The sequence below is a fragment of the Bipolaris victoriae genome, assembly GCF_000527765.1.
Source record: "Bipolaris victoriae FI3 unplaced genomic scaffold scaffold_18, whole genome shotgun sequence".
Lineage (NCBI taxonomy): Eukaryota > Fungi > Ascomycota > Dothideomycetes > Pleosporales > Pleosporaceae > Bipolaris > Bipolaris victoriae.
In genome coordinates, this window is record NW_014575374.1 from 89,624 (window position 1) to 104,644 (window position 15,021).

Genomic DNA, 15,021 nt, shown 5'->3' on the forward strand with positions numbered 1-15,021 from the left:
TTTTCCTGGTATGAATGCAGCCACACCATGTCCAACATAACAAGACTGCAAAGTCAGCGTTGTGGGATTTTCTAGCAAACATATTTCGGTAACCTCTGTTCTAGTCGTTGTCTCGAGTGATGCTCCTAAATATGTTTTTTAACGATGCTGTATGCCCATGTATTTTGTCCTCTTGATTTGCATTTCTGTACAGAAAACTCGTAGATAGCTCGACAGAACCGGAAATAATCTATCATATCTCTCTATACATGTCCATGTACAGCATACCGTCTAATGATAACCTATACTCGTCAAATGGACGCAGACAGCAAAAAGCGCCTTATCGAAGTCCCATCACACCTTGCTTTTTTTAAGCTTTTCACCTGCCATAGTAATGCGCCATCTCAAGTCCTGCCCTCTTGAACCCACACTTGACATAGAACCCCTCGTTCGCCTCTGAGCAATCCAGAATAGTCTTGTAGCACCCAACCTTCTCCGCGACGAAATCCAGCGCTTGGATGATTCTCAGTCCGAGCTTCTTGCCCTGCTGGTCCTTTGCAACCGCAATATCCTCGATGTGTCCGACAAGACCGAGTTGGTGGATGAATTTGCGCTCGACAATAAGGGCGCCGGTACCGACAATGGCGTTGGACGAGTCGGTGATGCAGAGGAGGAAGTATTCATCGTTGCGGGCGGACATCCAGTCATAGCGCTTGTTCCATTGCTGGAGAGAATACGTATTAGTTGTACTAGATTGTAAAACGAGAGTGGTCCATTTCCTTGTTTGCTACATTTTGTAGAATATGCATGTCACTTACCTCTTCAGTTATGTCACCAACAGTAGTGAGTACACGTAGTACATCCAGGAACCCATTTGCGTAGTCCTTTCGCTCGAGGGGTCGGCAGTTGTAACCTTCTGGTAGAGCCTTGAGCACTTCTGGAGATATAAGATCGGTGCTAAAGAGCGGGCCTTCTCCTGCTGCAGACATTGTGGTGGTTGTATATGTCGGTGTAAATTGGCGGTGATTCCGAGGATTGTTTATATGCGTCGCCTCAGGGATGGCAAAGGATTATATATAGCAAATCGCAATTGAAGTGTCAACAAGATTCTACAAGCTCAGACGAGTACAGTTTTCTCCGCAGCGAAGATGGGAGAGCAGGGCAAAGAAATAACGGGCGTGGTTGGCTTATCGATACGATTGGCGGTGAGGCTTGGCATTACCCTGAACAAGACGAATGACGACGGATCATTTCTACCCTCGGACTCAACACCAAATTAGCCGCAAAAGAAATTCTATATTTAGAGCAATACAGCCCCGATACGAGACTTTGCCTTCATCGTCCGAAACATGATCGGTATCCACGACATCGCGTTAGATCATTACTACATTCTCGGATCCCCCGACTTCACTTTCTAACCACATTATAACTCGTGGGGCATCTACGCCCGCAACGACGCCCTCATCATCGTCTCACAATCCAAGTCATCATGTTCTAGCACCACGCCCACAATCTTCGCCAGCGCCTCCATAAGCCGCATATTCTGTCTCTGTAGCAGCATAACCCGTTCCTCCAGTCTTTCCGTCCTACGCACTGAATCCTCTTCCTCAAATCCCTCATCGTCATGCGCATGCATTATAGCGTCGTGAAACGCATCTGTGGTACATGCGGCCACGTCAACAAAACTGTCGCGGTATTTCCCTCTGATATTCCTGCTGTAATAGCCATCAGGCGCTAGTTTACGTTTTACGTGCTGTGAATCTCGCAGTTTATGAGCTCGTGCTTGTTCATGATAAGTCATGTGCGGCTCAGAGAAGGAGTGCATTGCTGCTTCAGATGATCCGTATAGGATATGTTGTACAGCAGAGTTCTCAGGCGGACACAGCGTATCTTCCTCGAAGCCGTTGGACGAGACATTGCGTGTGTGCTGTTGACCCTGGACTGGTAGCGCTGGAAGCGGTTTGACTATCATATCGCATTCGTTTTCCGTCGTTGGTATCACAATCCGCAGGTGTCTTACGCCCCCAGACGTTTTCGTCTCGCGCACCCAAGCGGGGTTAATAGGTGTCTGTTTGGCTATTCTCTCAGGAGAAGAACCTCCTCCATGTGCCGGTGCCTGCTTTTTTCGCTCCTTCGGTCGGAAGAATTTGATACTCCTTTTTCGTTGGCGGAGTTTAGGGTGCTTGGACTCCGTAGGCGATGGTCCGGTATGTTTGAGATAATAGCTGAGATCGTTCAAGCCAAGATTGGCGTTCGCGGTGAGTGCTTCGTGACTGAGGATTGGTGGCGCCAGTCGGCCTACCGGCGGATGGTCTCTCTGTTCTGCTTTCCCTACATCAAGGTATTTCGGGCCTCGCGCTTTATGTTCACCGTCCCGAATATGAATCTTCCTAGACAACACATCTTGTGCATGGTCTAGACTGCCGTTTTCACCAACCGCCGGCAAAGAAGGAGCGATATGAAACGGGAAGCCTGAAGGTATGACGCTCTTTGGCCCTCGATAGAGCAGTGCTGGTAATGCCTCGCGCATGTCCGATTCTTCAGCAGCATAGCTCACATATTGTTTCCTGACTGGTGCAGAGATTGATCGCTTAGGTAGTTCAGGAACAAGCATCTCTCGCGAATCAGACGAGTACGCATGGAACGTCTCAGAGGTTGAAAACGGTTCGCCAACCTGACTGTCCAAATACTCCTGCGTCACTCCAAAAACAGCCACATTCCCAGCCTGTTCGATCTCTTTCTGTGGCAGTTCACTAATGACTTCACGGCTAGCCTTCCGCCTGTTCTTGGTGCTCAGATGCTCCAGTGATGCATGTCGTGAAGCACTCCTCGAATCCGGCGCAGTGACCTTGAACGATACTCTGCGACCTGAGTACTTTCTATCCGGGGAATGATCGATTTGCGGCTTCGTACTCCAACCACCGACTTCATATCGTGTATACCCAGAAGGCAAGGCTACGCGTGGCTCGTACTTGAGAGCTCTAGCCACTGGAAGTGAACTCGAGCGTTGAATCGGCTTTACCGATAATAGATGATCCTCTCTTGACGATGGAGATGCTACCTCTTTCGAATCGAGCTCCACCGGAGTCGCAGGAAGAACAGAAATCTTGTAGTCCCCTTGACACGACTCTGCTGAAGAACTGTACCCGCATGGACTCGCAAATATAGTACTCTCATCAACCGACACGGCGCAACCAAACATCCTATGGCAGGAGTACTTTTCACGGGAATGCCCTAGCGATCCATATGCATCCATTGTCCTGGGCGTTTGCATTTCGTAACTCCTTGGAGTGTGATTGAGAAAAGTCCCTTTCCCCCTCTTCTGGGTCTTAACCTCATGTTTGAAAACTATTGGCGGCGAGAGGTCGAGGCTAGCCGGTTGCGTGTCTGCAGTGGTCGGTGGGGTATTTTCATCGAACATTGAGGATGTTGATATGCTCTCGAACGAGCCTGATGTTGTGCTTGTGCGGTTACGGGTGTCGTAGAATGTTCCAGCGTATTGAAGGGCACTCCACCCTGTGTGACCGAACATGGGGAACGAATTCAGGATTCTCTCTGTAGATACGGAAGACATTGGCGGCGGTAGTTGTTTTGGCCGGAAAACTCCGAAGTGAACGGTCGTGACTGCTGGACTCCTTCTCGGACCGGTATCAGAGCAGACGCAGGGAAATGCTTGCTCGGTAAGTGAGACTGATGAGAATCTAGTAGCCCAGCAGACGCAGTGTTTTTGTGTCTCAGGATCTGACTGGACGAGTAGTACCCGTGGCGTGCGATTGTTTTACGGAATCTCACTCTCTGGCAACCGACACCTCCTTTGGACCTATACTTCCTGCAAACAATTCGCGGTCTCTAAACCAAATGGGAAAATAATCATGCAATGCACTCTTTCCGCATACGCGTGTAAACAAATCGCTTCTCAATTTCGTAATCGTACAAAAAAAGACAGGGAGCTCAATCGTCGCACAACAGTGTGTCAAAGGCAAAACCGACAAGCAAACAGAGTTTTAAACAATGCAGCAATCGCATAGACACAGATATATCTTTTTTCGACGTCTGAAACAGAAACAGTGGAAATGAGGAAATGATGCCAAAAAAGAAAATAGTCGACGCAGAACACGAAGCCGAAAGAAAAAAGAAAAACGAAAATCAACTACCGTTACCTATCCAAATTCAGACTCTCCATCACCACAGTAATGAATCCCATACAAACTTCCATCTCTCACCGCAACATTTCCATACTCTCACTCGATAACAAAAAAAAATAAACTCACTCATCATCGATCCCTCAAAAACACCAACCCATCACCCCAGCCTCCCCTCCGATGCACTGATCCCCCATCGCGCACAGAGTCCCACGAATCCACGGTACACATTTCCATCTACGAAATCGGGAAAGCGCAACAGAAAATCGTCAGCCGTATGTAGTTACTCGTACCCCGGTCCCCAATCCTTGGTAGCCACACGACGTATGTCCTTTTTGCTTGTTCCGGCAGCAAAGACAAGGAATAAACGTTAGCCCCGGTATCTGACGCCTGCCAGATGCGCGAAAAAAAATAATATTGAAGTGTATAATGCTGGAGTAGGTAGAAGAAAGGAAAGGGTATTTGGAAATGGGGGATATGTAAGGGTGAAAGGGGGGGGGAGGATTGGCGTGTTTGGAGGAGTTGCGTGGCGAAGATGCAGATACATACATACATACATACTTTTACTGTCATGATGTTTTATTGTCAACGGCAAAGATTGCGTGGGTGACGCATGGGTTGAACAACGCATGAACCAGGCAAATGCATCTAGGAAGACAAGGGGGGGACCAAGGAAATCGGTCGATGCAATTCACAACAAAAATTCACCCACCCCCCCAGCTCCCAACACAGCCCAGCCTCCCGGGTATCGTTAACGATAAGTAGCTGCCCAAATAGAACAAAAAATCAGGCTTATGGCATTCCCCACACACACATATATATATACGTGCCTACCTACCGGGGCGGGAAGAATGCTTCAACTACCGTACGTGGCCAGTTTCCTGCAAAAGAAAAAAGAAAAGAAAGGCAAGACAAAAGACATATAACCCACGCACCATCATCTGAACCTCACACTTCCCCGATTAGCGGCGCGGATACCATCGCAGCCGTGCCAGAACGATCGGCTTGCGTGGCTTCTTTTCACATGGCAAAAGTTTTGAAATCCCCCCCAAAAAAATCAAAAAAACGGCATGCTGACCCATGTTGTCTTTGTCATGAAAAAAACAAATAAGAAACATATGCAGTACGTATCAAATGTGGCTAGTATCTAGATAGAAACCCCACACTCGATAAATATTGTCCGCCCCTCACCCTTCCAAGAAAGCGCCAGGTTAATGCCAATACACTCGCTATTTCGTACACATGGACTTTGACAAAACGCAAAAGAAAAAAAAACCCCCGCCCCCCGCTGCCCCTTCTTGCCGCACGCTGGGCCATGCCCATCTACTATGCAGCGTACTCGAGTCTCCAAGTTACCCTGTCCTTGGTTTCTTATTCTTGATAAAAGGATTCGCCGGTTCGCGGGGGCGACGCCGAATTTTGGGTTTGGCCATGGACATGCCTCCAATGACGTCGGTTGGAAGCGGGACGGCACTACCGTTTGCGGCGCCGCTGCCGTTGGTCGCGTCTGCACTTGTTGATGTTGTGGAGTTTTGGCGGGATGGGTCGGCGAGAGCTGGGGTTGAGCGGCCACTTCCGCCGTTCATAGGGGTTGAGGCAGCGTCCGAGGCGATGTCATCCATTTCGACATCGCTGCTTTCTAGTTTGAGACTGTCTACGCCGTTGGGTTCTTGGTCGAGTTTGCGCTTGGTGTGTTGGACAAGCTTGTGCTCGGCTTTGATTTCTTGTTTGATTTCCTGCTTGATCTCTTGCTTGATGTGCTTTGCGTCTGAGCTGGATGAGGTGCTGGCGGACTGGTTGCTTCCCGATCTGCTCATGGGTTCAGACTTAACTTCTGACTTGACTTCAGGTGCAGGTCGGTTGGGCTGCACGTATCCTTCCTTTGGTGCAGGGAACTTGCTCGAATGCTGGTTCAGCATCTTTGGAACGTCACCATCGGTAAACCGGTTCCTCTCTTTGGCATTGACAATCAGTTTGTTCCAATACTGTCCTCGCTGAAGCGATTCAGAGTTACCGAGAACCCAGAGAGATGATTTGGCACGCGTAAGACCGACGTTCATACGACGGATGTCCTGAAGGAAACCAATGCCACCTGCTGGGGAAGCTCGCACGCAGGAGAAGATGATGACTTCGCTTTCACGACCCTGAAAAGCGTCCGTGGTGTTGAAATCAATGTCTTCGATAATGCTCTGGCCGTATACCTGCATAAAACTCTGCTTCAGCTCACGCAACTGACTCTTGTAAGGCGTAATGATGCCGACTTTGCCCTTGAAGTCGTAGTCGGGGTAGTCAGAGGTCAGTCGCTTATACAGTTGCATTGCAACTTTGATTTCAGCAACGTTGATAAGCGAATGACCCTTTGGCGCAGCCGCCTGCTGACCTTTGACATCGAAAAAGCGATATGGTCCAAGGACCATGCTTTGATGCCACGGCTGCTTGCGAAGCCCAGCCATGTCACCACCATCCAACAGCCTGCCATCGTAAAAGGTCTGGCTGGGGAACAAACTGATTTCCGGATGCATACGGTACTGTGTGTCTAGCAAATGCACATCGTTTGGATGATTCTTCTGCATACGAACGAACAAACTTTGTTCGTACTGGAAGCGCGCCGCTTCTTTAGAGAAAACAGTTGGAGGCAATTGCTTTGGATCTCCGACCAAGATACACTTGGCGCATCCGTACTTGAGGGGAATGAGTGCGCTCATCTCCACACACTGGGCGGCTTCGTCAACAATGACGGTTTCGAACTCAATGCTCAAACCCTGGAACATTTCGTGACCTGATCCGCTCAGCGTTGCACAAATGACGTGTGCCTCATTCAACACTGCTTCTTGGGCTCTTCGTCGGTTGAGATCGGCATTACGGCTGGCAAGCTTCTCGTCGTCTTTTACGTTGTCAATCTTTGTTCCTAGAGCCGTCTTTTGTCTGCGCAGAGCATTGATGTCTTCTTCAAGCTTGGCGGCAGCCTCACCCTTGACCTCGCCAGAGTCTCGTTGCTGGTAAGCTTGCTTGAGCTGATCTGAGATCTTCTTGTGGTCTTGGAAAAGCTTTTGTGTTGCCTCTTTATCCTTGCTGTCCGATGGATCGACACCTAGTCGCTGGTTGACAAGCTCCTCAAGTGTCACATCCTGCACACTAGCTTTGATAGCATCACCTCGTCCCAAACGCACAATGTTAACTTTACGCGAATCGCCATTCAGCGTCTTGATTCCGTCCTTGAAACGCATCACCAACTCGTCAACGGCTGCGTTACTGGGCGCACAGACCAGCAACTTCTTTGATGCAGCCTCTGATCGCTGCTGGCCAGGAACAGAAATAGAAGTACCGCGATTGCGAAGGCTGTCACTGAGTATAGCTCCTACAATTGCAGTAATAGTCTTGGTCTTTCCAGAACCAGGGGGACTGCGATGGTAATTAGCATTTGTAGTAGTAAACGAACATGTGATGACTTACCCTTGGATCAAAGTGAATGCATCATTGTCAATAGCTGACTTGATGGCTTTCGCTTGTGCAGTATTGACGTTGTAGTTGGAGATGAGCGGCTGGATCTGACTATCCTTGTAGGTGAGGAGTGGAGACGGTTTCGCCCGGATGATCTCATCGCATAGATCATAGTACTGAAGACCCTTGAGCGCACCATATTCACGTTCAAGAGGAGTGATGGACTGCAGCTTAGTACCGAGTAGGGTGTTGTTTGGCTGTAGCGCCGAGTTCAGTGGATTGCCTGGTACGACGCGGTATGAGACTTCAATATGTTGTTGCTTTCGTTTCACACGGAACACTCTGGCGAGGCAAGTCGGTTCCTCAGCTGAGGGATTCTTTGACTGCGAAAAGAGAATAATGTCACCTTCAGAGATGAACACTTCCCTGTTCTCGACATGTGTCATAGTGCTACCAATCTCCTGGAACATATCGACAGCAGCTCGCGAGGTGATTCGTATCTCGTATGGCCTGGCTTGGTTCTCCTCGCGAGCTTTGACAAAGCCTTGCCACGCTTCAAGGGTTAGAAGCGGCTCGAAAGTATTTTGGTAGTCGTTGGGTGTGCGGAAAGTATTGAGGACCTTGGAATACAGCTCTGGTCTCGACTTTGGGGGAAAGTCGCCCTCGTGAAAGTAGTTCCAGCTGAGGATAGTACGGTGTAGACTACTAAGGTCAGGTGCCAAACGAGCACGCATGTCCTTGGCAGATCGTTGAGCTCTCTTCTTCTTCGTCGGCATTTGAATCTTGACTTCGTTGACAATGTTTGTTCTGGGTCCGGCCTTGACCTTTTCTTTCTTGATGCCAAAGAGATCTTCGTCAATGTCGCCCTCTTCATCTGATGACTCGTCAGATGAATGCATCAAGCCTTCGCCCTTTGCAGCCTGATCTTTGCCCAAGACTCCCAAGCCTTCCAATCCAGAACCAGCTTCAGCAGTGATGCCCCTAGCCGCTTTGGCTTTGGCAACCGCAGCGGCCTTCTCTCTCTCTCGTTTCTCCTTGTCCAATTGCCGCTTGCGTTTAAACTCAGCTTGCGTAGCATTCTTCTTGTCTTCAGCAGCCTTCTGTGCGGCTTTTTCTGCAGCCTTCATCTGCTCTCGTCGCTCTTGGAACTTGCTAGATCCGGAAGTCATACTAGCAAGCAACTTGGCCTTGGCATCAGCTGGTGACGATGAAGTAGCATCAGGAGCCATCCATTTGCTGATGGAAACTTGCTTGGGCTTAACGGGCTCTTCTTCTTTGACAAGCGGGCGTCCAAGATGCTCTTCCAAAGCCTGTTGGAGCTCAGCCTGCTGCGTATCGCTAAGCTTCGCGCGCACATCTCCTGAGAGCACGCGCTCCATGTAGGAGAGCGTATCAGCATCAATCTCAATAGATACCCGATGTAGCCGGACCAGAAGCTTGCTAATCAGCGTAACGGATTTACTCGACAAAAACTCGTCGCGAAGACGCAGCCATCTTGCTAAGCCTTCCATAGCATTTGCGGGTCGTGCTAGTAGCTCTTTGAGCAACTGGGTTTTTGACGTGGTCTCCTCGTCGTCTGTGGAAGGAGGTTTCAAGGCAGTTGCGAAAATGCTGCACTGGTCAAACAGAACATCAGCAAATTGCATAGTGTCTCTGCAGAAATCCATCATCATGGCCTTGTCATAGAAGCCCAAATTACTCCAGGCTTCGGTCGTTGCAAAGATCATAGTGAGTGAGTCCCAAAGGTTCTCCCACAGGTTCATCGTCGCCGCGGCGTCTCCGGATTCGTATTCTCGGCCACGCAAGATACCGTCTTGAGTGTTGCAAATGATGTCGATGATATCGTTGCAGGTCCTGATCATACTGGGCACGGGAGAGAATGCCTTCTTTAACCTGACCTGCCGCACTGAATCTGAGATACCTCGCACGACATGCCTGTAGTGGGCCTTCAGGATGTGTTGCAGTGCCCCGCGGCGCTCTTCTTCTCCACTGATGACCTTCAAAAGCTCAACAGCGGAGTTGCGGGTATCCTCCGTTGATGAGAACATCAACGAGACAATTGCACTGGCTGCGGGTTGTTGGCCAAACAGCGCTTGCAGTAAGGCGGGCTCGAATTCAGACATCTTCTCCACGACATCGGTAATAGATTGAGACAACAACCTAAAACGATCGTTGAAATGGCGCACCGTCGGGGGCACTTTGTCCACGCCCGACTTCATCTGCAGAGGTTCAAGGCCGATCAGGCCCCTCCCGGCAATGAGCATATGCGTTGCGAGTTCCAAACTGTCGGGCCCTATTGCCCTCAAGACAGTCTTCCAGATAGGACTGGACGGCGGTGTCTCAGTGGGCGATGGCTGCTTCGCAGATATCAATTGCCTCTCAATGATCAAAGACTGTGCCTCGAGCTTGAAAGCATGCTCAATGACCGAGAGTGCTAATTGAAAGTCCCCTTGGTCCTCTTTATTGCCCTTGAAACGCTTCAAGTTCACGACAAGTGCCTGTATATAGGTAGATAGCACATCAAGCATGCTGTTGACGGTGGGCTGGCCAACAAATCTATCAATAGTCTTGCCTTCTCCCATTTTGCGGAATGCATAGTCCAGTACTTTAAGACCTTCCCTGTAGCAATATTCCCTGGACTTTTGCGGGTACTTGTCTGATTGAAAGCGGCCAAGTAGCGCTTGAGCAAAAGGCCGAACCGCTGGTCCAAGATTTGCCAGCTTAATCGAGTCAAGAAAAGGCGGTATCCAGGCAAAGGCAGAATGAAGGTTGTTCATATTCTGCTCCTTATCTTCCGCTGCTGCTAAGAGTATTTGGTTGAAAACGGGACTGTTAAACACTTGTTCAACCACGGTTGCAATAGACGGGGTAACGGCGTTCATGCCGTCCCAGTAGTCGACGGGAGACTTTTCGAGTAGTTGCTTCATGGTGGCAATCAAGTCCAAGAAGCCCTCTGATTTCAGCGAAAGGTGGTCGAGCATCAACCGATAGAAATCTCCATCGAGTCCTCGCAAGGATTCGGTAATGAGATCTCTGTCCATCTTTGCGACTATGAGTCGCGCGCCACTCCAGAAAAGTGGTACCATGGAGATGTCGAGGTTGTACATCTGAATCTTCATCATGGCACTTGTGACGTAGTCCCGCACAGCCCAATCCCACTCCGACTTCAGCATATTGCGCTTGAAAGTAGACCACGACTCTGTCGCCCATTTTTGGCGCCGCTCGACCCTGCTGAACAAGAAGCGCGTCATGGCTGGAAGGTATGTCTGAACTTTTAATCGTTTCTTCGTTTGAACCATGTCGAAGGGAGCGTCAAAGTGTTTCTGGAGGAGCTCCTCGTTCCGTATTAGTGCATCGCAGCTCAAGGCTTCAAAGAAGCCATAGGTGCATTCGTTCGGCAGCAGTCGTACTGAGCGTGTTTTCGGTTCGGCTTTACGGAGGATTTCGGTCGCCTCGTCCAGGCCCTTGTGTATGCGTTGCAAGCATTGAGCATCCACCACCTCTAGAAATGGGCCAATGTTCTCCTCGTCATACGAGTCGAGCAGACGTGTCCGCCACTCGGCTCTGGACTGATGGAAGACCCTCACACAGACATCGCAGCTCTGCATCAGGTGGTTGAGCCGGCTGATCAGCCATTCCTTGTGTGGTGCCGCCTCCTCTCCATCAAATGCCAATATCTCCGTCGCCTTGAGTGCCGTCCATTTCCGCTCCTCGGCTGCCTGGATCTTTATCCTGCGGTCTTCGAGTTCGGCGGGGTCGGTTTCCGGTGGGTAGGCAGCGATGTCTTCGTCGTAGTAAACAGATCCATCGTCGCCGATGCGGGGACAGAAGAGATGCTGGTCTTCAGGCAGCTCTCGAAGCTCGCTGCAAGGAGCCAAGTCAGCCATGGCCAGTCAAGGTGCACAGAGATGATTGAGGAAGGAACACATGGCGCAGGCTGGTGATCAAATAGACTGCGACGGGTAGAGGCACGACATGTGTGGTCCTCTGCGCGTCTCACTACTTACTTTATCTTCTCGAGTATTTCCGCCATACTCTCTCACCAAGACGCTCACTTGGGACGGAATGCCCTTTCACAAGTCCCTATGAGATGCCAAGCCGCAACCCAGCATTGAACGCGCCCAAGAGTCCTGTTGACTTTTTTTCAAATGCGCACCTGTGTCTATCTACAAGGCGATGACCTATCAATCGTGCCAGGAACCGAGGTACGGACGCTCGCTATCAATTACCCGGTGCGCGGCACCGATTCTGGGTCAAACGTGCGAGGGCTGCTGTGGGTTGCAAATACGGGACTTGGGAATGTGTTGTCAAAGGAGCGTCGGTGAGAGAGCGGGTTCAGTTGGAAGAGGGTAGGGGTCGGGGGCGTCGGTTGCGACAGAAAGAAAGAAAAGGCACATATGATGGGACGTCGGTGCATTGGAACAAGGCCCCATGCAAACGCGCGACGCGGCCTCTGCTAGCGCCCCGCGTCCGCGTTCCTGAGCCTGCCAAGCCTATTACGCTTCCTGTTCTATCCCCATAGCAACTCTTTATCATGCATTGCACAATTGACTTGAACTGAGATTGTTGGACTGGGATCGTTAGATGGGGATATCTAATCAGGTAATTTCAGACGTCAAAGTTGAGGTCACGAGACAGACACTAGTACCAATGTCACAATATGCACCACACTTCTCTACAGCATGTTTTTACATTATGATTTTCTCTGAACTCACTTGACATTGGACCGTAATAAATCCAGGCTTCTTCTATTAATCCATGACAAACGTTTCGGTCATCGAAATGTCAATACTGTAATACCCAACGCCACCTAAAAGCATTCCACTCTCCAACTACCATCTCATCTAACCGTCCACACCCCTCCCTTGAAGCACCTCTACCTTTCGCTCCTCCACCGTACTAAAATCCTTACGTGCGCTAACCAACCAATATACACCCGCAAAAGAAGCAACAATAACATATACCACAGAAACATCTATTCTCAAATCAGCACAATCCACTGTAATACGTATCCGAGCAGATAACTAGGAAGGGGTGAACTCACAATTCATATTACCCGGCTTAACAGGCTTCGCATAAGGGAACGAGTACATGACAAGCGTGAACAGCGTCCAGACAAGCAACACAACGTTTGCAACCGCACCCCAAGGACCCAGCCAAAACGGGCCATGATCGATATTGTTACGACCTCGAAGCAAAAGACATATAACGGGGATGGCGTAGCTGAGGTACAGAAGAACAATACATGCTGCGATCATTCTACAACACATCCCGTCAGTTCAGTCATATCCACGTGATATGAGAAGAAAGAGAAGGGAGAAAGAAAAAAAAAAGGGAGAACTCACGAATTAAACGCCGTCAAAGACGCCAAATACAAACACCCCATGACAGCCACAACCCCACAACTCGCCGCATGCGCATAAAGCGGTACATCCAGCCCCGGATGCACCTGCGCCAACCACCGATGCCCCGGCACACCCCTATCGCGCGCAAAGCTCCAGCAAAGCCGACTCTGCCACGTATGACTCGCCACCAAACACCCGAGGCCTGTAACGATAATCAAGCTCTCGAGCACAATAGCGCCCGCGGTACTCTTATCCAACGCACGATAAAAAATCTCGAGAATAGGGACGCCCGTTGCCGAAGCGCTGATATCAGCAAAGTCGCCTACGATGGAGAAGAAGATGGCGACGGAGAAGAACCAGCTTGTTACGAAGCCGATGGCTACAGTGCCCATGATGGCGATGGGGACCATTTTCTCGGGGCAATGGATTTCCTCGGCGAGATGCGTGGCGCAGTCTAGACAGGCAAAGGCCCAGTTTGTATTTACGAGGCCGACGATGAAGGCGATGCCGTTTTCGCTCCAGCCCGTGTTGTTGATGAAGGTGGCGAAGACGAAGCGGGCGTGTTGGTGCGTGGGTGCTACAGCAGGGACGGTGATGAGGATGACGAGGAAGGACACGAGCGAGGTCCAGAGCGTAGTGCTACCGACCGAAGGCAGGATCTTGCCGTAACAGTTGAAGAGGAAGCAGAAGAGGTTCGAGAGTTGGTAGGCTAGGAAGACGTGCCAGGTTTTGATCGTGCTTTAGCATGCACAGTATACTTAGTACTTCCTTCTTTCTATCTCTCTCTCTCTCTCTCTCTCATTCAGACACACACATATACACATATATCTCTTCATCACATGACATTTCATTCACCTCCTCCCCCCCCTCAACATAATCAAGAAAAGAGAACAAGGAAGGGGACGGGATATGGGGAAACAAGGAATATAAAAAAAAATCAAACTTACAACTCAGGATGCCCCAACTGCCAACACCCCACAACCGCCCCCCCAACAGCCAATGCAACAGACGCACTCGTAAACATAGCCCCCCACCACGCCAACCACCCCGTAACATAACTCGCGCCCCTCCTCCACCTCCCCGGCGCCAACACCCCCGCCCAAAAATACTGCCCTCCTGCATTCGGCATCGCACTCGCCAACTCACTTAGACTAACTCCCACCGCCGTCGAAATCAGCGCAATCAGCAAAATCCCGTAGATAACGAGGAGCGGACCGCCAGAATTGATGCCGGTGATGAGGGCGGCCGAGATGCCGAACCAAGAGTTTGTGATTGAGAAGCCGACGCCGAGGACGGACCAGACGGTGTATTTGCGGCGCATGTCCTGCGTGTAGCCCATTGAGGCGAGTTTGAGGGCGTCGGCGTCGACGGAGGTGAGGCTGGGGGGTGATTCTGCGTCGTGGGTGGCGGCAGCGGTGAGAGAGGCATCGTGGGTTAGGACCTCCTTTTGCGTTGGGGCTGGGGGTTTGGTTTCTGGTGAGGCATTGCGTGTCATTCTTTCAAGTGGGGAGTAGTAGCCTAGCAGCTAGATGAAAGAAGGGGGGGGGAGAGAGGGAAGAGTAAGTATGTTTTTAGAAGAAAAAAAAGCCAATGGATCAAGTTGCTACACGATTGTCCTGGTACAGAATGCTTTTATGCATGGTGCCAAGTGCGGGTTCGCGGAAGGGGGATCATTAAAGCTTATATGCCGGCTTGCAGGACGTAAGAACTCATCTTATAGGATGCTTCGGCACTATTATGGAGGGGAAGGGGGGGGAGAGGAACAAACAAGTCGTAGATAAGGAAGTAGCAAATCATCGTCGGTCGAGCTGATAAAAGGAATTATACATTTGTATTGGTTGCCGAGCTGTGCACAGCTTTCGTTCGCGCTTACTATGGTGTGTGGTGAGAGAGTCCAGGTCCCCTACTAGCACGGGACAATAGGGATGGCGTGTAACTTGCGCGAATGCACAAAGAGCTGGGCTATACAAGCAAGGTGAGTTTTTTAACCACGGCTTGATATTAAGCGAACCCTACTTTATGAGCAAAGCTGAAAGCATGGACTACGCGAAGCAGCTGTGAAAGTGGGTCAATGCAATCCTTCGGTCGGGAGACCATGTGTCGTGGTCGTTTAT

General features: G+C 50.2%; 4 protein-coding genes across 4 annotated transcripts; all 4 read right to left on the reverse strand.

Moving 5' to 3' along the window:
* Positions 1-358: 358 nt before the first annotated feature.
* COCVIDRAFT_24182 (hypothetical protein) lies at positions 359-968 on the reverse strand (the record flags this gene model as incomplete). Its single annotated transcript, XM_014703967.1, has 2 exons — positions 359-703; positions 798-968. 2 exons carry the CDS (start codon positions 966-968, stop codon positions 359-361), a joined length of 516 nt encoding a protein of 171 aa, XP_014559453.1.
* Positions 969-1,420: 452 nt separating this feature from the next.
* On the reverse strand, positions 1,421-3,553 carry COCVIDRAFT_13569 (hypothetical protein; the record flags this gene model as incomplete). Its single annotated transcript, XM_014703944.1, has 1 exon — positions 1,421-3,553. The coding sequence occupies one exon, from the start codon at positions 3,551-3,553 to the stop codon at positions 1,421-1,423; it is 2,133 nt and encodes a 710-aa protein (XP_014559430.1).
* Positions 3,554-5,473: 1,920 nt separating this feature from the next.
* Positions 5,474-11,449, reverse strand: COCVIDRAFT_91539 (hypothetical protein; the record flags this gene model as incomplete). The annotated part of the gene is made up of 2 exons (XM_014704013.1): positions 5,474-7,523; positions 7,575-11,449. 2 exons carry the CDS (start codon positions 11,447-11,449, stop codon positions 5,474-5,476), a joined length of 5,925 nt encoding a protein of 1,974 aa, XP_014559499.1.
* Positions 11,450-12,406: 957 nt separating this feature from the next.
* On the reverse strand, positions 12,407-14,392 carry COCVIDRAFT_35270 (hypothetical protein; the record flags this gene model as incomplete). Its single annotated transcript, XM_014704014.1, has 5 exons — positions 12,407-12,537; positions 12,607-12,821; positions 12,908-13,645; positions 13,855-14,286; positions 14,349-14,392. 5 exons carry the CDS (start codon positions 14,390-14,392, stop codon positions 12,407-12,409), a joined length of 1,560 nt encoding a protein of 519 aa, XP_014559500.1.
* Positions 14,393-15,021: the final 629 nt, after the last annotated feature.